The 25,877-nt window shown below is 38.8% G+C and overlaps 1 protein-coding gene and 1 long non-coding RNA gene across 9 annotated transcripts in view; one reads left to right on the top strand and one right to left on the bottom strand.

Moving 5' to 3' along the window:
• ADGRG6 (adhesion G protein-coupled receptor G6) overlaps positions 1-5,534 on the bottom strand; it is a 134,448-nt gene extending 128,914 nt beyond the window's left edge. For 4 of the 6 annotated variants that reach the window (XM_008006833.3, XM_038000808.2, XM_008006835.3 and 1 more), the window contains exon 1: positions 5,425-5,534. In XM_008006833.3, coding sequence (XP_008005024.1) covers positions 5,425-5,426 — 2 coding nt within the window. In that variant the 5' untranslated portion in view covers positions 5,427-5,534. Of the gene's footprint in view, positions 1-5,013; positions 5,356-5,424 lie in introns of those variants that run through there. The other 2 variants (XM_038000799.2, XM_038000798.2) reach the window with 2 other exon arrangements.
• Positions 5,535-5,899: 365 nt separating this feature from the next.
• On the top strand, positions 5,900-23,057 carry LOC103240263 (uncharacterized). 3 transcript variants are annotated; one of them, XR_012095064.1, is made up of 6 exons: positions 5,900-5,983; positions 10,387-10,481; positions 11,356-11,473; positions 20,145-20,333; positions 20,713-20,825; positions 22,361-23,057. It is a non-coding gene; the product is annotated as an uncharacterized lncRNA (long non-coding RNA). The 3 variants fall into 3 exon arrangements; XR_499892.3 differs by lacking the exon at positions 5,900-5,983 and adding an exon at positions 6,019-6,127 and having other exon boundaries at positions 10,384-10,481; XR_005241254.2 differs by lacking the exon at positions 5,900-5,983 and adding an exon at positions 6,026-6,127.
• The last annotated feature ends 2,820 nt before the right edge of the window (positions 23,058-25,877 follow it).

The raw sequence follows: 25,877 nt of genomic DNA, 5'->3' as shown, positions 1-25,877 counted from the left end.
TAAGGGCTTTTAAAACAGGTGACAAACTTCCGTACCATAGAAAGTTCACTTATTTGGAAGAATAGGCCTGTTTCCTACTGATGCTGGATGAATGAGTATGTTTTAAAACAAAAGCACAATTACATATTCAAAGAAATTTAGAGCTAGAAGGACCAATGCTGAAGTCTAATTGAATCTTCTCATTTCACACAAAAAAGGAAAATTGGGTCCAGAAAAATAAAGAGACAGACCAGTCAAACCTGGCTGTCACCCTTACCGATATTAACAGAAGGATGTATCAGCTCAAGAGAATTCCCAGCTTCTTACACTTTTTGATATATGACAATTATCTTTTATCAACATGTGAATAATGGCTCTTAGATTCATATAATCTCTAAATAATACTCATAGACTCCTGCTCATTAGTTTCGCCACAAAACACTATTTATGCGCTCAGGCAACTTCTTCGCTATAAACAGTTTCAGCATTTAGGGATTCCATATTCAATTCTGAGGCTGTCTTATCAAAGCTGCCTGCAACCCCATCAGTTGCAAATGATGACCATGGCTTAAGGCATTCCATGTGTCCAGATCCTATCACTTCAGACAGAAAAGAAACCCAACAAGGCAAGCACTTGTAACTAAACAAACCATAGGACAGGCCAACTTTCAACCACTTTACAGTTTACTGAAGAAGATAAACAAATAAATTAAGAATAGAACACAGGAAGGGAAGTACTATGTGTTTTCTCAGGGGATCACTTAGCAAAGATACACCCCTGAGATTTAAATAACTATCTCCCAAGAATGGAAAATCCTGAACAGGGTTACTAAGGTTCTAAATAGGAACTACGAGGAAGAAAAAAAAAAAAAAAACCACACACACACACACACACACACAAGTAGACTCTTATATCATTTTGATTGTGGTCTTAAAGTTCTATTGAAGACAGCAGGAACATTTTTAAGTAAAAGACAGTCATAGACTCCTATATCTGGAAGGAATCTAAAGATTATGCAAAAAAATCTATCATCTTACAGGTGAAAAACTAAGATACTAAACTACTTGCCCAAGATCATATGATCAGTGGTGTCAGAGCCAAAACATCATTTTTGTCACTTGGCTTCCAACCTAGCGTCCTTTTTGAGAACCACGCTACCTCTGTTGCAAACTTGCTCCCCTTTTCAATCTACATAAGCTACAAAATACAATTTGCTTGAGTCCTGTTTCAGGAAGCTTTAGAATGTAACCCTTCTACAGAATTGCTTTAAATGTGGATATGATTCCTTGTGCGCATTATTTTATACAAATGGATCACCGAAATAATCTTAAAAACCTACCATTTTCCATCTCTCTACTCCTACTGGTTTCCCCAAAAGTCACAATTTAAAGAGAAATTAGTGAAGAAATTGTGATATTAGTGGAGAATTGATATGACACTAATGCAACCAATAACAGCAACTGTCAGAATTAACTGCTTTTGCCATAACCCATCCCTGTTTCTATGGCAAATCTTTTCATAAAAGGGACTGGGGAGTGGCAGAGAAAATACCTTAATTCTTCCAGAGTGAAAAGAACAGTAATTCGGTTTATTCAAGTCTGCTCATAATCGTATTTCTTTTTTTGGTTAAAGATCATGTTCCTGAGCCAAAGCAATGTATTTTTTTTTTTTAAGTGCTATTCTATTAACTCGATTTAAGTCCCTTTATTAAGTTGGGTGTACCTCCACTTCAAAAAGGCTGATTTATTCTTCAACCCTGCACAAATCTTAAACTTTATTTGAACAGTAACATGTATAACTGGCTTATACCAGAGGTGAGAGTAAAACTCAGCCTTAAGAATTATACACATAGGTACACAAGAAAAAGAGAAGTAAATTGTATCAATATACTGGTTTTAACATTGTACTATAGGTTTTCCAAATGCTACCACTGGGGGAACTGGGTCAAAGGAATACTGGATCTCCATACTTTTTGGCAACTATATTTGAAGTTAGAAATACCTTTAAAATTTCAACTGAAAAATTAAACTCTTAAGCTCTTATGTATACAACTTGTTCTCAGATGGTTCAGAAAAAAATTTTGTGTGTGTGTGTGTGTGTGTGTACAGGAGGGGCTGATGGGGAGGCAGGTAAGGAGGAACGGGAATGATTAAACAAATGGGGCCAATAATTAGAATAGGTAATTCAGGGTGAAAGGTATAGAGGTGTGTTCTTTCTTCGCATTATTTTTATTCTTGAAAACTTCCTGTAGATTTAAAATGATTTCTACAAGAGTTAAATACATACACATTTACATTGAAACATATCACTGTTTTCATGTCATGGCTCTCTCTTCACTATTGAGTATTATTGCTTTAATCATTGTCACTTTGATAGAAGAAGTTGTGTCTCATTTGAATTTCCTTTGGATTGTCATGTTCAAGTCATTTGTATAGTTTTCTATTACAAATATAAATATTTTTCTCATTGATTTGTGATTTTTTGACCACTCTTATTTTAAATGTTAAACTTTTGTCATATTTACTCTGCTTTAAATAAATTAATCTTGAAGCTTTTTTAAAGGCATTCCAGATAATTCCATTTCAAGTAATGCTTATAAAGGAAAGTAAGATGACACTCAGGTAGCCACATATTTTTATCAATATATCCTTTATACAGTACCACCCCAGTCAAATTTATTGCATCTTAACATCATCCAATGTAGGTAATAATCTCATCCAATTAGAAATGAAAATTGAAAGATACCAGTTTTTGCCCATGCATACCACAAACGTTGAACAAAGTGTTTTCTAGTTAGTCTAAATTCTAAATAGACTGTAGAAACTTTTAATCATCCCATCAGAAATGTAAACTCTGTAAGATATATAGGCCGTTAGAAAAATGGTCACATTTTAAAAAGTGGTCATTAGTTTATTTTTAATATGTAAACTAATTCTCTTTCAAATCATTATTTCCAGACATCAGAGTCACGTGTCCAGTTAGGCTACAAAACTACAGGCTTCTAATATTTCCCATAAACCAAGAGACAATAGCCTTATTCACCATTCATATTGAAAAAGCACAATGTCATGTAATTTATATAAGCCATAAATGGAACAGTAGCTTCATGCAGCTTGAGACGAATTAACGCACGTCTTGCTACATCTACTAAATTTCTTAGGGTATGAAAAATATGCAGTCACTACAACTCCCAAATATATTCGTAAAGTCTATAATTTCAGAACTTGACTATAACAATATACAAATACACTTTCTCCACAAGGAGGAGGCAGAAAACACACATAAGTAGTTTCTGTACTTGAATCTATTAAAATTTAAAGCATAATATAGCTTATGTTCCCCATTTTAACATTTTTCAACAAGATAGTAAGAATATTAATCTTGGAAAGATTGGTAATTCTTTCCATATATTCTAACAAACCAATACCTAAAAAGAATCAGACCATCCTAAACCACTCCATATGAATCGTAAACAGCAAAATGGAAAAAAACATACTTACCATCTGGTAAAAAATGGAAACTTTCAGTCAAAATAGCTCAATAAAGAATCTCAAATCCAGGTATCAAGCCCTATTTTCTACGTGATTTCATATTCACTCTTTTACCCTATAATGACCCTGGAGGAACTGGGTCAAAGGTATACTGGATCTCCGTCCTTTTGGCAGTTAGAAACACCTTATATTTGAAGTTAGAAACACCGTTAAAATTTCAATTGAAAAATTAAACTCTTAAGCCCTTATGTATACAACTTGTTCTCAGATGGTTCAGAAAAAAATTGTGTGTGTGTGTGTGTTTGTGTGTGTACAGGAGGGGCTGGTGGGGAGGCAGGCAAGGAGGAACGGAATGATTAAACAAATGGGGCCAATAATGACATGATTTTTTAATCACGAAGAATTCAAGTGGACTATATAACTTAATTTCATGATCAGGAAATTTTTACATAACCTGTTGATGAGCTTGACATCTTTTATTTTAAAAATAGGCATTTATACTTTTATGTGTAATATGCTTTTTTTCTCATAAGATCTAAATACTTAGGAAAGCTGAAAAAATCCGGGCAAATACCTGCTGTTAAAATCCCGAGTATATTTTCAAGAAAATCTGAAGCTGAAAACAAGCTCATATTACTTCAAAATGTGTAGCCTGTATAGGAGAACAAGTCTTATATGCAAATGCTGGCTGTATCCCAAAATAATTTTTTTCAAGTTATACCTTGCCGATTCCACCGGCATAAAGGAAACTTTAAAACTCCCAGGTGTGGAATTATTTCACATGCTGTTTTAGTAAAAATAAGTGGTTCATTTCTGAATACATCTCACAGCACTAGGAACAGAGTTACAGAGTGCTACACTTGTGGGCACTATCCTTTCTCCTATTTTAAAAATGTGTGTTTGGGGAGTGGGGAAGTAGGGAATGGAAAGTGCAGGAAAGTCTGGAAAAACAGGACCTGGGGGCAGGTCTTTCCCTATGAACTGAACTGAAAGAGTAAATTCATGTAGGATCCAGGAGTTGGGGGAAGGAGGGTTAAGTACCAAGTTCTAGAAATTGTTGTACGTGAGTTAGTGGAAGGGGATAAAACGTCTGTCACGGTGTCCGCCCAAGATTAAGTAAAACACCAGAAGGAAAATTACCTATTACAAGAAAAAGAAACTTCTTATTTGGACACAAAAATAAGCTTGGCCCTTTTGAGTACAATCTTCCTTTTCCCATTCTGGAAGGCCAGACGGTGCTTGGCGACCCTTTCATGGGGTCGCTCTGAGCCACCTCACCATTAGGATGACAATTCTATGGAAGCAAAACCTGTCAAGTTTCTGTTTCAATGCCCCAATTCTCCCCGCCCCCATAAGTCTATGGAAGTCCCCTCAGATCCTATCACGTAACGTGGCATAACCCTTAATTACTTCTTAATCTCCAAAGCACACTGAAAACATTTTCTGCGCACCTTAAAAAAAAATTCAAACACCCCAAAGATCCAAGAATAACTTCTACAGTCAATGGTGACAATGTGTAAAGTTAACATTCTCTCGGCATACCAGTACCTTCCAAGACCCCAGGTGTTGATCCCGGAGAGCGCCTTCTTGGCAGGGCCAGGCCCCTGGACCGAGGAGCGGTGCCTGTTACTCCTTGTTTAATTTGAATTGAAAACACGTTTTCCCCATTCTTGAAGCCCTGCCCTTTTTTATTAGGCTTTACACCGCCCAAATGTGAGGTTTACCTCGCTGGGAGGGGGAAGCCACACACACGTGTCACAACTCCACTTGGCAGTAGTCCTACTCCTCAGTGCCTCCAGGGACAAACTGAAGACAAACTAGTTTATTCCCTCCGTGCAGTTGAAGTCCTTACAAAATCATTTCTCTTGCGGGTGGGGTGGTCGGGGAGGGGGCGTCAGAGGATGGACACAGATAAAAGAGTCAAGGAATTCCGAGCTGAAAGGTGGAACTTACATGTTGACATTACTGCGCCGAGGTCCCCTTCGGCCGCAAGATCATCCTCCACTACTTTCCCGGCTCTGCTGCAGCTGCTCCACCCAGGGGGAACCCAGGGGCCCCAGTCGTGCGTTGCGGCGGGACCCTCCTTTACGCTGTTTCTGGAGAGTTCATGGGCTTTCCCGACGGCGTAAGGTGAACCCTGGGCGCCGCGGCGTTCAGCGCAGGGCCTGCGGGCGAGAAAGCAGGCTGGCGGCAGGTTCCTCCTCGCAGGGAAGTTGGCAGCGTGAGGGCTAGAAGCTGAGGAAGTCGGGTGTGCGTGGCGCTGGTGCTGAGGAGACCCGGCCGGGCAGGGTGCGTGGGCGGAGGGGTGCGCGTCGCAGGTCCTCGCCCCCGCTGGCGGGAGGCGGGACTCCGCCACCACCCTGGGGACTTGGGTCCCCCTCCTGGGCGCAGGCTACTCTCCCCCGGCCCGTGCGCTCCGCCCGCGCTTCCGGCGCAGCGGCGTGACCGGAGCCGGGGCTCAGGTGCGGCGGCGCCGGCTGCGTGGACTTCTGAACGGACTCCGGCGGCCCAGGTCTGGGCGCTCTGCGGCTAGGGCCGTCCCGGAGGCGCAGCTGCCCCACCCAGGATCCTGAACCTCAGGGCCGAAAGGGAGAAGTCGCCCCGCGGGGCGGGACAGGCGCTCTCGGAGCGAGCGGCGAAGGGAGAGTGGCGGCGGGTAGGCGTGGGGTGGGCGATGGGCGCAGAGCCGGGCTGAGAGGGGAGGAGACAGGGCGGACCTGGAGGTCGCCAGAATGCTGGGAGCGCTGAACCGGGGAGACCCTCAACGAGAGAAAGGAGAAGCTGGGAAGGCAGGCGCTCCTGTGGCGTCTCCCCAGCGTTTGCAGCCCACCCGAGTCCCCGCGCGGGTCTCCCCGCCACGCTCCCGGGTCGTTGCTTTGCTTCACTTTTCTGCCACTTTACTTTTCTGTCTTCTCTCACTGGTTCGCTTGCTCGAAAAAATGAAGGGATGTTAACAGGGGGCTGGGAAGATGGTCACATAACATTTTATTGAGAGGGATTGATTTGCCAATGTAAATCTAGCTGCTCGTTGGGGAAAGTTAGCTTCCTGCTCTCCAATGCTCCTGTAAAGTAGCTGCCTGGCAAAGGGATCTGGACACACCTCCTTGGGAATGAGAAGAGAGAAGGGCTTACACTTGGAAAGAGGTTTTCTTCCCATTGTGTACTGCCAGAGTTAGTCCACAAAATGCTAGAGGCAAACCTTCCGGTGCCAGGACTGTGTGCACATCCAGAACCCTAACAGCCCAGCTTGCACGGTGTACACACTGGCAGAGGCACAGGCCACGCACAGAAGTGCCCTAACAATTATTTAACGCTGATTAGCTTGTGATAGAGAACTGTTGGTGGGTGCGGGGGTGGGGAAGAGGTAAAGTAGGACTTACTCACAGTTACAGGCAGAAAGGAAGCTGGAACGCTGCCACCAATTCCAGAGGCCTGAACATCTAGGGTGTGTTCTACTTGTCATTTTTATCAGTATTCATTTTGATGAATAAACAGTATGATTAATAGAGACATTGAGTTGTAACATTTAAGGGAAGTTAAGTTCTTCTGCCCAACTCTCTCACATTAACAGATAGGGAAATAAGACTGACAAGATCTGAGGTCTGTGCACACCAGCTAGAGGTGACCAGGGGCTAAGATCAGGTTCCCAGACTCCCCTTTTGAGTCAGTCTCTATTAAATGATATAGTCCCAAAGAAATTTAAGTGCCACTCATGGAATTTTTTTTTTTTTTGAGACGGAGTCTTGCTCTGTAGCCCGGGCTGGACTGCAGTGGCCGGATCTCAGCTCACTGCAAGCTCCGCCTCCCGGGTTTACGCCATTCTCCTGCCTCAGCCTCCGGAGTAGCTGGGACTACAGGCGCCCGCCACCTCGCCCGGCTAGTTTTTTGTATTTTTAGTAGAGACGGGGTTTCACCGTGTTAGCCAGGATGGTCTCGATCTCCTGACCCCGTGATCTGCCCGTCTCGGCCTCCCAAAGTGCTGGGATTACAGGCTTGAGCCACACTCATGGAATTTTTTAAAAGCAACATGTATTTCACAGTTTTGTGGGTCAAGAACATGGATGTGCCTTAGCTCAATGTCTCTCAGGAGGCTACAATTAGAGTGGTGACTAAGGCTGTGGTCCCGTCTGAAGGCTTGACAGGGGAAAGATCTACTTCCAAGTTCACATATGTATTTATTCCAGTCATAAAATTTTAAAGCTAGAAGAAACCTGGAAATATAAGAGCAAATAAATATAAATAGCTGCCAGGCATGGTGGCTCATGCCTGTAATCCCAGCACTTTGGGAAGCTGAGGTGGATCAGTTGAGGTCAGGAGTTTAAGACCAGTTTGGCCAACATGGTGCAACCTCATCTCTACTGGGGAAAAAAAAAAAAAAATTGCCATGGTGGCACACACCTGTAATCCCAGCTACTTTTGCTGAGGCAGGAGAATCACTTGAACCTGGAAGATGGAGGTTGCAGTGAGCTGAGGTTGCACCACTGAACTCCAGCCTGGGCAAAAGAGCTAGACTCTGTCTCAAAAAAAGAAAAGAAATATAAATAACTGCATTATTCAGTGTTCTCCAGAAGAACAGAGCCAGTTAGATGTGTGTATGTACATAGATTGATATATTTTAGTTTTAAGGTATTGTGGAGGTACAAGTGCAAAATTTACAGTCAGGCAGCCTGGAGATTCAGGGAAGAGTTATAGTCCAAATCCAAATGCAGTCTGGCAGAATTCCTTCTTGCTTAGGGTAGATCAGTCTTTGGTCTGTTAAGGCCTTCAACTGCTTGGATGAGGCTTACCTACAGAAAGGAGGATAATCTTCTTTGTACATAGTCCCCTGATTTTTTTTTAATAGTTTTTATTCTGATTTTGTCTTTGACAGATTATAATTGTATATATTTGTGGGATACAATGTGATATTTTTATATTTTTACATTCCATATGGAATGATTATATCAAGCTAATTAACATGTCTATCATTTTTGTGATAAGAATATTTGAAATTTAGCAATTTTGAAATATGCAAGGCATTATTATCTATATTCACAATGCTGTGAAATAGATTTCAGAAACTTATTCCTTCTAACTGAAAAACTTTGTATCCTTTGACCAACATTTCACCATTCCACCCCACCTCACCCTCTAGCCTCTGGTAAGCACCATTGTACTCTCTACTCTTATGAGTTTGTTTCAAATTCCACATGTAAGTGGGATCATTTGCTTTTTCTCTTTCCATCAGTGGATGAATGAATAAAGAAAACATGGAATATATACACAATAGAATGCCATTCGACCTTTAAGATAGAAATTCTGTCGTTTGTGACACATGGATGGACCTAGAGGACTTTATGCAAGGCCCACTGATTCAAATGTTAATCTCATCCAAGAAACACCATCACAGACACATACAGAATAACGCTTGGCCAAATCTGGACACCATGGCCAAGCCAAGTTAACACATAAAAAAATTAACCATCACATTAACCAAAAAAAGATGGACATACATCAAGAAGACAGTAGTTTTCACATGTGCTATTACTATATGTTAAAATGTTCATAATTTTATGCATTGAAATTAATACATGATCAGAATCATAGCTAAAATATTTCAATGGATCGGTGCCTGTCATCGGTCAGTCTGTTAATAAAATCTGTATATTTTGGCAGTTTTGTCCTCAAACTAAGAATTTGTTCTTTTCTTTTGAAAAAGCATGTTAGGGAAATGGAGTGTATGGTGGAAAGTATATAGTCTTTTAATGCAATAGACCTGGATTCTCAACTTGCCCCTACAATTTCTCAGCATTGTGAACTCTGGCAGTTTGCTATGTAACTAAGCTTGATTTGTAAAATAAGAATAATAATGCTTGTAATGTTTAACTCATAGAGCTGTTAGGCAGATTCAGTGAGACATTCTGATGTCATTAGACATTCTAATGACATGAAGCATTCAGCATATTTCCTGAAGTTTGCTAATATTAGTTGTCTCTGCCCACCCTATTATGATTATCCTAAACTGAAAAGTGCCAAGACCACATTCCTCCACACACAGGAATCCTCTTGACAACATTCCAGACAAAATGAATATTGAACATCTGTTTGAATCCCTTAACATTGATGCACACTCAACTGTGAGAAGCTTCCTCTTTCTGTGGATTGAATCAAACATTCATGCTTTCAACTCCCATTCAGAACAAGCACATTCTGTCATCCACAATAAGCCTTTCAAATATCTGAAAACAGCTATCATCTCTCTGTTGAGCCTTCCTTCATTCAGCTTTGACAGCCCTAGTTATTTTAACCATTCAGTGTCTGGCTCCTCACCACACATGTGACTCGCCCTTTCCTATCTGCATATTAGTCAACATCAGCCCTCTTTGCAGTGTACTCAAAGTGGATTTCAAACCTCAGCCCTGATGACAGTGAGATCCTTACCATTCTTGAACTGGATATTACTCTTAGGTAAATAAAAGTTGGTGTTGACTTTTTGAGCAGCAAAAAATTGTTTCAGCAACACAAATTCTGTCATTTATGACAACATGAATGAACCTAGAGGACATTATGCAAAGTCCAGTGATTCAGATGTTAATCTCATCCAAGAAACACCTTCACAGACATATGCAAAATAATGTTTGACCAAATATCTGAACACCATGGCCAAGCCAAGTTGACACATACAATTAAGCATCAGATTAACCAAAAAGAGATGGACATACACATAAAATAAAATATAGCAGGAATAGTAACTATAATAAATTGACCTTCTATGTGCCAGGGTGTATATAAATTTTATTCCACAAATCAAGTAGATTAATAAATATATATTTGTAAATAATTCAACCCAATTGGAAATTTTTGTGTTTATGTTTCATTCTGCCTTAATCAGTCCACGTCCTCCTGTTTCATCAAGTTTCTTGCTTTCTTCAGCAGAGAGGGTAGAAGAAATGTGGTCTTTGACTTACTTGTATCAGTAGATATCAACCTTTTTGGTCGCTGGCCATTGGTCCACATAGGATGTCAGTCTGGTAAGTAAGTCTCTTTCAGGCTCTTTCTTCGTTCCCTTAATGGCCTATCAGTCTTCATCAGCCTGGCCCCCTCCAAGCAGCCCTTCTCTCCTTGTGGCCTTGCCTGCTTCCTGGGCCTCTATCTGAGGGGCAGGGTACACAGCTTCTCTTGGAAACCACTCAACTCCGTGATCTCACAAACTGCCCCTCCCCCACCCAACCTGTTTTCTAACATGATAGGAGATAGCTTCTCATTTCTCTTTCTAAGAGAATAGTAGACCAAGTTATGTACCTTGTGACTAGAACAGGCTTTGTAAGATAAACTAGTGAAGGGGATCAGAATATGCCACCTCATGATATGCTACATTGGCATAATGATTATTTTGAGCTGAAGGCAATTACGAAGCAGCAAACACAGAAAGAGCTCTTTGTCCTCCCCTGATTTGCCTAAAAGCAGGACATGAATGTCCTTCCTTCTCTCATACCATGAAGAGGAAAACAACCATTGTTACTGGAGTTGGAATGTCAGCACCAACATTGGTCTGCACAAACAAACCTTACTAAAATAACCCTTATCTTCCATTAGTTTCCCTTTATATATTTACCTTCCCTCTATTTACTGTCCCTGGAAGCCTAGTTTCCTTTTCCTTTGTTTTGTCAGTTCTCCACAAACTTATCTTTCTTTGTTAAGATGATATATAAGTTCCAAATTCTAATCACACCTTTGAGTTACTCAACATTAAGTTCTTCTATATATATGTACATTGCATGCATAAACAAATTCTGGGGTTCTTTTTTCCTGTTGATCTATCTTTTTGAAGTGTAATTCACAGGCCCAAGCCACTGAACCTAAGAAGGTTAAAAAAAAAAAAAGTTTTAATCTCTCTCCCTACAGAAGTCACTGGAAGTTTCTGAGTAGATGAGACTATGATCTGACATATGTGGAAGATAGACTCTAGGGAGTTTAAAAGTAAGAACAAGGAGACTATTTAGATGGCTGTTGCATAATCCAGGTAAGAGAGAATAATGTATCATATCAACTATGGTGGTGAAAAGGGAAGTGATGAGAAGTAATTGAATATGGGATATTTTGAAGGTGATTTGCTTATAGTTAGATATTGAGTATAAGACAAAGCAGAAACAAAGAATACCCTGAAATATTTCACTTAGGCAACTGAGTAGAGTTTTTAATCACAGAGTTGGAGAAGACGGGGAAGGAAACAGTTTTGGGGAGAAAACTCAAGAGTTCAGTTTTGGACTTGGTAAGTCTGAGATATTCTAACACATGCAGCTAACTTACAATATAACAATATAAATTGTTAATTAAGCGTTACATTCTAAGATTTTGTCTGAAGTCAATGTCAAACTTCCTGGTGATTGCAGAATGAACTTTCATGGTAAGATGAAATTCTAATTAATTCTGAAGAATAGGTTGGACTTACACTGACAGTTTGAACCAGTGGAACTATTTTAGCAACAATGGAGGAAAATATGAAAAAAAAATTTTTTAATTAATTTATTTTTTTATTATTATTATACTTTAAGTTCTAGGGTACATGTGCATAACGTGCACGTTTGTTACATATGTATACCTGTGCCATGTTGGTGTGCTGCACCCATCAACTCGTCAGCACCCATCAACTTACATCACATATAACTCCCATTGCAATCCCTCCCCCCTCCCCCCTCCCCATGATAGGCCCCAGTGTGTGATGTTCCCCTTCCCGAGTGTAAGTGATCTCATTGTTCAGTTCCCACCTATGAGTGAGAACATGCGGTGTTTGGTTTTCTGTTCTTGCGATAGTTTACTGAGAATGATGGTTTCCAGCTGTATCCATGTCCCTACAAAGGACACAAACTCATCCTTTTTTATGGCCGCATAGTATTCCATGGTGTATATGTACCACATTTTCTTAATCCAGTCTATCACTGATGGTTATTTGGGTTGATTCCAAGTCTTTGCTATTGTGAATAGTGCCACAATAAACATACGTGTGCATGTGTCTTTATAGCAGCATGATTTATAATCCTTTGGGTATATACCCAGTAATGGGATGGCTGGGTCAAATGGTATTTCTAGTCCTAGATCCTTGAGGAATCGCCACACTGTCTTCCACAATGGTTAAACTAGTTTACAGTCCCACCAACAGTGTAAAAGTGTTTCTATTTCTCCACATCCTCTCCAGCACTTGTTGTTTCCTGACTTTTTAATGATTGCCATTCTAACTGGTGTGAGATGGTATCTCATTGTGGTTTTGATTTCCATTTCTCTGCTGGCGAGTGATGATGAGCATTTTTTCATGTGTTTGTTGGCTGTATGAATGTCTTCTTTTGAGAAATGTCTGTTCATATCCTTTGGCCACTTTTTGATGGGGTTGTTTGTTTTTTCTTGTAAATTTGTTTGAGTTCTTTGTAGGTTCTGGATATTAGCCCTTTGTCAGATGAGTAGATTGCAAAAATTTTCTCCCATTCTGTAGGTTGCCTGTTCACTCTGATGGTAGTTTCTTTTGCTGTGCAGAAGCTCTTTAGTTTACTTAGATTCCATTTGTCTATTTGGGCTTTTGTTGCCATTGCTTTTGGTGTTTTAGACATGAAGTCCTTGCCCATGCCTATGTCCTGAATGGTATTACCTAGGTTTTCTTCTAGGGTTTTTATGGTTTTAGGTCTAACATTTAAGTCTCTAATCCATCTTGAATTAATTTTCATATAAGGAGTAAGGAAAGGATCCAGTTTCAGCTTTCTACTCATGGCTAACCAATTTTCCCAGCACCATTTATTAAATAGGGAATCCTTTCCCCATTTCTTGTTTTTGTCAGGTTTGTCAAAGATCAGATGGCTGTAGATGTGTGGTATTATTTCTGAGGGCTCTGTTCTGTTCCATTGGTCTATATCTCTGTTTTGGTACCAGTACCATGCTGTTTTGGTTACTGTAGCAGGACAGCGGAGCAAGATGGCTGAATAGGAATAGCTCCAGTCTCCAGCTCCCAGCGCAAGTGACACAGAAGACAGGTGATTTCTGCATTTTCAGCTGAGGTACTGGGTTCATCTCACTAGGGAGTGCCGGACAATTGGCGCTGGTCAGCTGCTGCAGCCCCAGATCAGGGAGAGCTGAAGCAGGGCAAGGCATCGCCTCACTTGGGAAGCACAAGGGGGAAGGGAATCCCTTTTCCTAGACAGGGGAACTGAGACACACAACACCTGGAAAGTTGGGTAACTCCCACCCCAATACTGTGCTTTACCAAGAGTCTTAGCTAACGGGCACACCAGGAGATTTTATCCCACACCTGGCTGGGAGGGTCCCACCCCCACGGAGCCTCCCTCATTGCTAGCACAGCAGTCTGCTATTTAACAGCAAGGCAGCAGCAAGGCTGGGGGAGGGGTGCCCACCATTGCTGAGGCTTAAGTAGGTAAACAAAGCTGCTGGGAAGCTAGAATTGGGTGGAGCTCACAACAGCTCAAGGAGGCCTGTCTGTCTCTGTAGACTCCACCTCCGGGGACAGGGCACAACTAAACAACAAAAACAACAACAGCAACAACAAAGCAGCAGAAGCCTCTGCAGATGCAAATGACTCTGTCTGATAGCTTTGAAGAGAGCAGTGGATCTCCCAACACGGAGGTTGAGATCTGAGAACGTACAGACTGCCTGCTCAAGTGGGTCCCTGACCCCTGAGTAGCCTAACTGGGAGACATCCCCCAGTAGGAGCAGACCAACACCCCACACCTCACACAGTGGAGTACACCCCTGAGAGGAAGCTTCCAAAGCAAGAATCAGACAAGTGCACTTGCAGCCTCTGCTGCTGATATCCAGGCAAACAGGGTCTGGAGTGGACCTCAAGCAATCTCCAACAGACCTACAGCTGAGGGTCCTGACTGTTAGAAGGAAAACTAACAAACAGGAAGGATACCCACACCAAAACCCCATCAGTACGTCACCATCATCAAAGAGCAGAGGCAGATAAAACCACAAAGATGGGGGAAAAGCAGGGCAGAAAAGCTGGAAATTCAAAAAATAAGAGTGCCTCTCCCCCTGCAAAGGAACGCAGCTCATCGCCAGCAACGGATCAAAGCTGGACAGAGAATGACTTTGATGAGATGAGAGAAGAAGGCTTCAGTCCATCAAAATTCTCAGAGCTAAAGGAGGAATTACGTACCCAGCGCAAAGAAACTAAAAATCTTGAAAAAAGTGGAAGAATTGATAACTAGAATAATTAATGCAGAGAAGGCCATAAACGAACTGACAGAGATGAAAACCATGACACGAGAAATACATGACAAATGCACAAGCTTCAGTAACCGACTTGATCAACTGGAAGAAAGAGTATCAGCGATTGAGGATCAAATGAATGAAATGAAGCGAGAAGAGAAACTTAAAGAAAAAAGAAGAAAAAGAAATGAACAAAGCCTGCAAGAAGTATGGGATTATGTAAAAAGACCAAATCTACGTCTGATTGGGGTGCCTGAAAGTGAGGGGGGAAATGGAACCAAGTCGGAAAACACTGTTCAGGATATCATCCAGGAGAACTTCCCCAACCTAGTAGGGCAGGCCAACATTCAAATTCAGGAAATACAGAGAACGCCACAAATATACTCCTTGAGAAGAGCAACCCCAAGACACATAATTGCCAGATTCACCAAAGTTGAAATGAAGGAAAAAATCTTAAGGGCAGCCAGAGAGAAAGGTCGGGTTACCCACAAAGGGAAGCCCATCAGACTAACAGCAGATCTCTCGGCAGAAACTCTACAAGCCAGAAGAGAGTGGGGGCCAATAATCAACATTCTTAAAGAAAAGAATTTTCAATGCAGAATTTCATATCCAGCCAAACTAAGTTTCGTAAGTGAAGGAGAAATAAAATCCTTTACAGATAAGCAAAGGCTTAGAGATTTTGTCACCAGGCCTGCCTTACAAGAGACCCTGAAGGAAGCACTAAACATGGAAAGGAACAACTGATACCAGCCATTGCAAAAACATGCCAAAATGTAAAGACCATCGAGGCTACGAAGAAACTGCATCAACTAATGAGCAAAATAACCAGTTAATATTATAATGGCAGGATCAAGTTCACACATAACAATATTAACCTTAAATGTAAATGGACTAAATGGTCCAATTAAAAGACACAGACTGGCAAACTGAATAAAGAGTCAAGACCCATCAGTTTGCTGTATTCAGGAGACCCATCTCACATGCAGAGACACACATAGGCTCAAAATAAAGGGATGGAGGAAGATCTACCAAGCAAATGGAAAACAAAAAAAAGCAGAGGTTGCAATCCTAGTCTCTAATAAAACAGACTTTAAAACATCAAAGATCAAAAGAGACAAAGAAGGCCATTACATAATGGTAAAGGGATCAATTCAACAGGAAGAGCTAACCTAAATATATATGCACCCAATACAGGAGCACCCAGATTCATAAAGCAAGTCCTTAGGAACTTACAAAGAGACTTAGACTCCCATACAATAATAATGGGAGACTTCAACACCCCACTGTCAACATTAGACAGATCAACGAGACAGAAAGTTAACAAGGATATCCAGGAATTGAACTCATCTCTGCAGCAAGCAGACCTAATAGACATCTACAGAACTCTCCACCCCAAATCAACAGAATATACATTCTTCTCAGCACCACATCACACTTATTCCAAAATTGACCACATAATTGGAAGTAAAGCACTTCTCAGCAAATGTACAAGAACAGAAATTATAGCAAACTGTCTCTCAGACCACAGTGCAATCAAACTAGAACTTAGGACTAAGAAACTCTATCAAAACTACTCAACTACATGGAAACTGAATAACCTGCTCCTGAATGACTACTGGGTATATAACGAAATGAAGGCAGAAATAATGATGTTCTTTGAAACCAATGAGAACAAAGATACAACATACAAGAATCTCTGGGACACATTTAAAGCAGTGTGTAGAGGGAAATTTATAGCACTAAATGCCCACAAGAGAAAGCTGGAAAGATCTAAAATTGACACTCTAACATCACAATTAAAAGAACTAGAGAAGCAAGAGCAAACACATTCAAAAGCTAGCAGAAGGCAAGAAATACGTAAGATCAGAGCAGAACTGAAGGAGATAGAGACAAAAAAAAACCCTCCAAAAAAATCAATGAATCCAGGAGTTGGTTTTTTGAAAAGATCAACAAAATTGATAGACCACTAGCAAGACTAATAAAGAAGAAAAGATAGAAGAATCAAATAGACGCAATAAAAAATGATAAAGGGGATATCACCACCGACCCCATAGAAATAAAAACTACCATCAGAGAATACTATAAACACCTCTACACAAATAAACTAGAAAATCTAGAAGAAATGGATAATTTCCTGGACACTTACACTCTCCCAAGACTGAACCAGGAGGAAGCTGAATCCCTGAATAGACCAATAGCAGGCTCTGAAATTGAGGCAATAATTAATAGCCTACCAACCAAAAAATGTCCAGGCCCAGATGGATTCACAGCTGAATTCTACCAGAGGTACAAGGAGGAGCTGGTACCATTCCTTCTGAAACTATTCCAATCAATAGAAAAAGAAGGAATCCTCTCTAACTCATTTTGTGAGGCCAACATCATCCTGATACCAAAGCCTGGCAGAGACACAACAAAAAAAGAGAATTTTAGACCAATATCCCTGATAAACATCGATGCAAAAATCCTCAATAAAATACTGGCAAACCGGATCCAGCAGCACATCAAAAAGCTTATCCACCATGATCAAGTGGGCTTCATCCCTGGGATGCAAGGCTGGTTCAACATATGCAAATCAATAAACATAATCCAGCATGTAAACAGAACCAAAGACAAAAACCACATGATTATCTCAATAGATGCAGAAAAGGCCTTTGATAAAATTCAACAGCCCTTCATGCTAAAAACTCTCAATAAATTTGGTATTGATGGAACGTATCTCAAAATAATAAGAGCTATTTATGACAAACCCACAGCCAATATCATAGTGAATGGCCAAAAACTGGAAAAATTCCCTTTGAAAACTGGCACAAGACAGAGATGCCCTCTCTCACCACTCCTATTCAACATAGTGTTGGAAGTTCTGGCTAGGGCAATCAGGCAAGAGAAAGAAATCAAGGATATTCAGTTAGGAAAAGCAGAAGTCAAATTGTCCCTGTTTGCAGATGACATGATTGTATACTTAGAAAACCCCATCATCTCAGCCCAAAATTTCCTTAAACTGATAAGAAACTTCAGCAAAGTCTCAGGATACAAAATAAATGTGCAAAAATCACAAGCATTCTTATACACCAGTAACAGACAAACAGAGCCAAATCATGAATGAACTTCCATTCACAATTGCTTCAAAGAGACTAAAATACCTAGGAATCCAACTTACAAAGGATGTAAAGGACCTCTTCAAGGAGAACTACAAACCACTACTCAGTGAAATAAAAGAGGACACAAACAAATGGCGGAACATACCATGCTCATGGATAGGAAGAATCAATATCGTGAAAATGGCCATACTGCCCAAGGTAATTTATAGATTTAATGCCATCTCCATCAAGCTACCAATGGGTTTCTTCACAGAATTGGAAAAAACTGCTTTAAAGTTCATATGGAACCAAAAAAAGCCCGCGTTGCCAAGACAATCCTAAGTCAAAAGAACAAAGCTGGAGGCATCACGCTACCTGACTTCAAACTATACTACAAGAAAAAAATTTTAAAAATGTGGTAATGTGAACAAATAGCCTGGCTACAGTGGTAGAATTCTAGAGGCCAATGAGGAAAGAATGACTGATTGATGGTAAATTGTGGAAGGTTTGGAGAGTCAGGCTAAGGTAGTTGACTTGATCCTACAGGACATGCAGAACCAGTTAAGCTTAGTTTTTGCTGTTTGTCTTTTGATTTTGTTTATCTTGTTGGCAAGGAAGCCACAGAATTAAAACGATGTTATAGAAAACTAATCAGAATGAACCTATAATAAAGAAGACTTCTGCAAGGAGAGAAGTTAGGAAGTCATTGCAGTAGCACTGGGTGAGATAATGAATACTGCAGCATCAATAAAAATATTAATTCAAGGAGAATGGAAATATGATGAGGAGGAAATATGAAGTCGAAGAGACCTAATTCTATCTAGTCCATTCTTTCATAACAGATATCTAGACTGTTTGATGGCTGACGTTGTGCAAAGTACGATTGACTGGATTCTTGTTAATTTATACAATTATACATGATTTTTTTTTTTTTTGGTATTTCTACATGATATAACTGTGAGAATTATTGGGACTGCTTGCCACTGGGGTGATTCTTCTTCTCAGGACATATAGAATTGTTCTTCTCTTTCCTTTGAATGTTAGGCATGGTCATGAGTTGGTCTGGCAAATGAGATATGAGTAAAAATGATGTGTGTCATTTTGAGGCCGGAGTTATTAGGAGGTAGTGCACAATTGGTCATCTTTTCTTCCTCCTGACACAGCCACCTGCCATATTCTAAGTGGTGGAGATTTCACCAGCCTGGATTCCAGAGTGAGGAGGATGTGGAGTGGCTGCTCCAGCCAACCACAGGGGAAATATAGCGTGAGCCCCAAATAAGCTTTCAGTGCTATAAACCACTAAGATATGTGGTCATTACTAACTGTAATCTAGCTGATCCTGATTGATATGATATTTATTATCTAAGGAATAAATAAAGCAATATATAATCAGTTGTCAAATATAGTTAAATAATTAAAGGGATCTACTTTATGTGGGAAACTTTATCTTTTCATGATTTCAAAACTACTGAGCAACAGACATACTGTTGATGTACAATGAAAAGTCTGGCCAGAAAGAGACAAGCACAAACAGAAAGTAATAGTTTTGCTTTATTGAGTTGATTCTGTACAAGTTTTCTGTGATCTGTTTTTAAAATATCAAAGTGAAATAGTTTTCCAGGGATTTGGCAGTAAATGGAAATTGTATGTGCGTGTGTATGTGTGCATGACAGAAAGCAAAATCAAATTCCCCATGGGAGAATGATAAACTGGAATAGAAGTAAACATGTTGTGAAACCAAATCAATTATCCTTTATATGAGGGCTCTTGATGCAGAATTTAATATCAGATTTTTTTACAATTGGAGAAAAGATTGATTTATTTAAAAGGATAGGCACACTATTTTATTTAGAACTATGAAGCCAATAATTTATTTATAGAGATGAAGAGACAGTAGACTTTAGATTTTAGAGGTATTAGAGCACATTTTGATTTTCTTGAAAAGGAAATTCAATGGCAATTTGTGAAGCTATTATCTAAACTAAGCGGAAAGTATTTAAAATAATGGAAAAAATAACTGAGAATGGAGTGTGCTAATTTAGGTTGAGTACCCATAGAAGGTACCTCCAAGAAGGTGACACTTAAAATCTTAAGATGAGATCTGGTTGACCAAATGGAGCCAGCTATGCCTAAATTTAGGAGAAAAACATTCAAGGCAGAGGGATCTACTTACTACAAAAATCTAAGGCAGAAAAACATAGAATAAGCTTGAGAGGCAGAAACGAAGGTAGGTATGGGTAAAATATAATGGGTAAAGGGGAGAAAATAGGAAAGCAGACATACAAACAGAATCAGATAATGCAGAGTCTTATAAGTCAAGGTGCAGAAAGGAATTTTATATTCAGTGATATGATATGCTATTAAGGAATTTTATTTTATTTTATTTTATTTATTTTGAGACAGGTCTCACTCCGTCCCCTCAGAGGCTGGAGTACAGTGGTGTCATCATGGCTCAATGCAGCCTCAACCTCCAGGGCTCAAGGGATCCTCCCACCTCAGCCTGTGCAGTGCAGTGCAGTGGCACTCTCTCGGCTCACTGCGATCTCTGCTTCCCAGGTTCAAGTGATTCTGCTGCCTCAGTCTCCTGAGTAGGTACGTCCCACTATACTATTCTGGAATGGCCTTTGCAAGATGGTGATTATCTATCATTGATATGGTTTGGCTCTGTGCCCCCGCCCAAATCCAATCTTGAATTGTAATCCCCACATTTGGAGGGAAGAAGCTGGTGTGAGGTGATTATATCATAGGGTGGTCTCCCCCATGCTGTTCTTGTGATGGTGGGGCAGTTCTCATGAGACCTTGATGGTTTAAAAGTGGCAGTTTCTCCTGCATGCTTTTTCTCTCCTGCCACTTTGTGAAGATGATGCTTGCTTCTCCTTCGCCTTCTGCCATGACTGTAAGTTTCCTGATGCCTCCCCAGCCATGTGGAACTGTGAGTCAATTAAACCTTTTTTCTTTATTAATTACCCAGTCTCAGGTAGTATCTTTATAGCAGTGTGAAAATGGACTAATACAATCATAAAGCAAGAAAGTGACCTCATGGCAGGATGCACGGGTGGTTACACAGTTTGTTGGAAATCCTTGGTAAGTTTAATTCAGCTGGGCGCGTTGGCTCATGCCTGTAATACCAGCACTTTGGGAGGCCAAGTGGGGTGGATTACCTGAGGTCAGGAGTTCAAGACCAGCCTGGTCAACATGGTGAAACCTCGTCTTTACAGAAATACAAAAAGTAGTCAGGCATGATGGTGGATACCTGTAATCCCAACTACTCAGGAGACTGAGGCCGGAGAATTGCTTGAACCCCGGGGGTGGAGGTTGCAGAGAGCCAAGATCGCGCGATTGCATTCCAGCCTGGGCAACTCCGTCTCAAAAAAAAAAAAAGTTTAATTCTCATAATTTGGAGGGTGTCCTGCTGGAAGAATCACACACAAGATTAAAAAGCGACCAGTAAGCCTAAGGCTTTTGACATGAAGTGAAAAGGGGCGATCAGGAAGAGGACAGGCTGGTGGAAGCCTTGCTTATTTCCAGTGTAGGCTTATGACTGTTCTGTTGCCTAGTTACAACTCTGGTAGCAAGTCAGGGAATTGTGGATGTGGATAATAATTTTACTACTTCCTGACTTAATTTATATCATTGAAATGTTGCTACATCTTCTTTTGAGAACCTAAAAAATACAAGCTGAAGAAAAATAAGAACAAATTCAACCTCCCCATCCCACCCTTTTTCTTATCTCCATTAGCCAGCATTAAATATTTGAGCAAAAAAAATGATTGGAATGATTATAATGCTTACCTGGTAAATGAAAGAGAAAATAGTGAAATTCTGCAGAGTTAATAGCAAGCAAAATCTTGTTTTTAACAAACAAACAAACAAAAAACCTTTGTAGATGATTTTAATGTGCCACAGCATGAATAATTATGTTTAAAACGTGGCAATAAAATAAAAAGAGACAAGAAGGAGGTGCCTGCCATGAAAGCCAGAATTGAAAACTTCTTTTGAAGTTATAAAATATCATTAATCTTTGAGTGAAGTAAAAACAATCCTCCCTCTATTCTCACACAGACAGCTGCTAATAGTTAGGTAGTTTCAGGAAAAAAAATATTTTGACATGGAAAATGGCAGTGCTTTCAGCATGGGCAACTATGCCTAGAATCCAAACTGATTCAACCAGTGAAATATTTTTTAAAACAATATCATTTAAAAGATTTTTAAATCAGTATTTTAAAGTTATCTGTAATATTTTTGCTTAATTATTTCTGTACTATAGTAATACATTTTATAATCAGTTTCTCATTACCCATTATAGAAATAATGGTCAATATCAAAGAAATCATCTGTCATGTCACAAATTGATTTTTGTCTTACTTTATCACAATCTACATGAGTATGTTAAGTTTAATATTGCTTAATGTTTAAATGTCAAATGCCACTATGGAGTTGCACTCTTAGTTTACATATTTCTATTTTTATATATGATCATTGATTTAAATGAAAATCTCTGCCGAATTTAACAAGACTCCTGTCCGTGGGCACGTGATCATTTTTATGGTTTCCCCAGAATCAATATCTTACTTTTCCAGATTAGCTAGTCACAATAAACTTTTCCTTTTGTTTTCAAGGCCTAGGCCATCGCTTTGGATGAGAACTGATTTCAGCGCAGTTTAAGAGAACTATTATTCTATTCTTGCTGGACACTGGTCTTCAGGGTTCTTCATCATGCTGACACAGTTAACATAATACAAAGTTGTGTTCTATAAACAGTAGATTTATTCATGAAACATACTTGAAATGGCTACTGCCTCTTAAAAGAGACATTTCCGTTTCAGCAAATCATTGTAAAAATTGGAAGAAAATAGAAAATTATTTGCTGTACTTCTTTGTTTTAAATACTCAGAACTAGAGTAATAAAGAAATTTAGAATTTCTTTAATTATTAGCAATTCAACGTTTATTGAGTTCTAATACATAGAGAGCTCAATTAGAGGTATTATCTAATATTTCATAGAAAGTAAAATGGTAATCCCTAAATGAAAATCCAGTTTTTGTTGTGTGTGCTCATACTTAAAGACAATATTCAATGTATTAAGCAGTTTTTTAACAGTGTAATAAAGTCTCCTTTTTAGATTTAGCAGTAAAGGGCACTATACATAAAACACCCAGCATTATGCAACCTGGCAAAAATAGGAATAAAATAAATTATAGTAATTATTAATATTAACAAAAGTATTACAGCTAATTTTGTCATATTCTTTTGTCTTCAAAATAGTTATTAGTGCCTATAACTAAAATAAAGATTTGACTATGATGTTTCCACAAATTTCTTATTCTTTTATGTGTCTACATTTCTTCCTAATAAGGTAAGCTTCTTTCCTACAAAACAGACTTAACCCTGAATTTCTGCCTAACCTTATAGACAATGTATTAATATAGTCACAGCATTTTTTCTTGTTTGGCCCTATATTATGAAGTTCAAATTATTAACACTATATATTTTCCTTGTTGTTCATATGCCAAATAATGATATGCTAAAATTAATATTTTTGCTTAAATTGGTGAACTATACACTATATAAATATAAATGTGAGTTATGGGCATTTAATTATATGTAACTATCTGATTTGAATTTAATCTAAAATTAAAGTATAAACATTATTTTCATGATTGGACTTTCAGATGGAATTGTTAAATATATTTCTAAAACTAACATTTTTGACATAATCCCTATTAATCCTACAGTAGTATAGCTGTGGAAGCGTAGCATAAATGAAAGAAACATTGGTTTTGAAGTCAAAGTGAGTATAGACCCTTGCCATATTTCCAAAGAATCTAAGCTGAGTGGAGTATGACATGGGCCCTGGGGACATAAAAGCAGAATTGTCTTACGCATCCTGTGAAGAAACGTTATAACTGCTAAGAGACTTTGAACATTTAGCTTAATTTTGGTAAAATTACAATTATAGTGACACCTATTCTACTTGTTGTGTGGATCACATTAGATAATAGATGGGCAATGCCTTAAAAATTACAAAGTGTTGGGCCAATGTTGGTCATTATTTGAACCTCTTCCATGTAATTTAAATTGTTTTCAGATTTCTGGGTTTTTTTTTTTTTTTTAAGTCATCTATCTTTGATGATAGCACGAAATACAACGTTGAAGTGTTAAGCTATAATTTTAAAAGGGCCCCCAAGTATGGTAAAATCCTGACGACTATAAGAGAGAAGACAAAGAGAAAATCTCAGGCAGAGTTGGCAGGACACAGAGTTCTTGAAAGTAAATATAAACTTCCAAAGTCAAAATCAATAACCTATTGCTTAAATCAAATAGAATGGATAGGCTGGGTGGTATCTGAAGCTCCTGAGCTTCCATTTCATCGTGTTTTAGAAGGGGAGGCAAGACTGAATGAGGAAATGTAACAACGTGGCATCTTTTCCAGAAATAATCCTTTGGCCTGTCAGTGTGGTGGAGGAACTCTCAGTGTATGATGGTTCTAAAACTGTCCATTTTCATCCAGCAAAATAAAGATACATGTGCATGTGCATGTGCGAGCGTGCGCACACACACACACACACCTTTTGTCATATTGATTTTTTTTTCTTGTGAGCTATGGAGACTTCCAAGATGCCAGTTGAAATAAAATCCCAGCTACTAAAAGCCAAAACACTGAGCAGAGATATATGTACCATGTACTACATGGAGATAGGTGTCACAGTTTGAGTTCAGGCAAGTTAGAGACTATTAGCAAAAATTCAACAATTCTCAGAAGAGGAAAACACATTGCAGCATGGTTACAGTGTCTAATATTCAACTAAAGTTTATAAGTCATACAAAAAAATTTACAAAAAGATTAAAGCTGTCAAGATAAATTCATTTGAAGTGGGACTGGGAGTTAAATATAACAGTTATAAAATTCAAAATAGTACTACAAATATTTTCAAAAAAATAAACCTTGTTCAAATAATTAAAGAATAAACATCATATTAATGAGTAAATATATAGTGATATCAATAAATAAAAATAAAAAACTGAAAATTCTGTATCTAAAAATTATAACTAAAAGAAAAACCTGATGATAAATTCAACTGCAGATTTTAAGTGGCATATAAAAAATTAGTGAGCTTGCAAATAGATCTATAAAAATTATTCCCTCTGATACATAGAAAGGAAGCAAATATAGAAGAAAATAAAAATGTTTTGCAACAATATCAACTGGTACAGCACACATGTAATTAGAGTCCGAGAAGGAGAGGACTGAAATAAATGAGAGAAAAAAAATTAAATAAATAATTGAATAGAAGTTTCTAAATTTGTTGACAAACATAAACTTACAAATGCAAGAATCTTTGTGAAACTCAGGTAGAAGGAAAACAGAGAAAATCATACTCAGGCACATCAAATTCAAACTAATGAAAACCAGAAATAATCAGAAAATTAGAAAGCAGCAAAAGAAAATGACATATTACATGTGGCATATATGACATATGACAAATAACAATATGATTAGCATCAGGACAGAAGATATTGGAATGATATATTTAAAACGCTGAAAGAAAAAAGCCTATAATTCAAGATACCTATAGTCAGAGAAATTATTCTAAACTAAAGCTAAAATACTTAGCTAAAGCTAAAATTATTTTTGATTAAAATAATTGCTATTAAATAGTGCAGAATTGCACTATGTAAAATGCTATAGAAAGTTCTTCCAACTAAGGAAAACTGCATCATATGGTAATTCAGACATACAGGAAATAAGAACAACAGAAAGGATATGTGTGATATATGAGTTATTTTACATGTACAGACACATACTTTTTTATTGACTTCTTACAAAATATATGCATATTTAAAGTGAAATTTATACTACTATACTCTTGGGATTATATTGTATGTAGATGAAAACATTCCAAAGAAAGGAGGGAGAAACAGAACTAGACTGTTGAAAATTTTCCATATTGAACTGGAAGCAGTTAAATAGTAATTACATAGATTTTGGTGAGTTAAAGTTGCATGTTTAATACCCAGAGCAACCACTAGTGAAACAAAAAGACATGTTAGAATGTCAATACAAGATTTGTAATGGTATAATGCAGAATATTTGGTTAGCATGAAAGAAAGCACGAAAGAAAGGGGAGAAGAACA

Source organism: Chlorocebus sabaeus, chromosome 13 (assembly GCF_047675955.1).
Source record: "Chlorocebus sabaeus isolate Y175 chromosome 13, mChlSab1.0.hap1, whole genome shotgun sequence".
Classification (NCBI taxonomy): Eukaryota; Metazoa; Chordata; class Mammalia; order Primates; family Cercopithecidae; genus Chlorocebus; species Chlorocebus sabaeus.
Note: the sequence above shows the minus strand (reverse complement) of the source record. Positions and strands in the feature narration are given on the sequence as shown.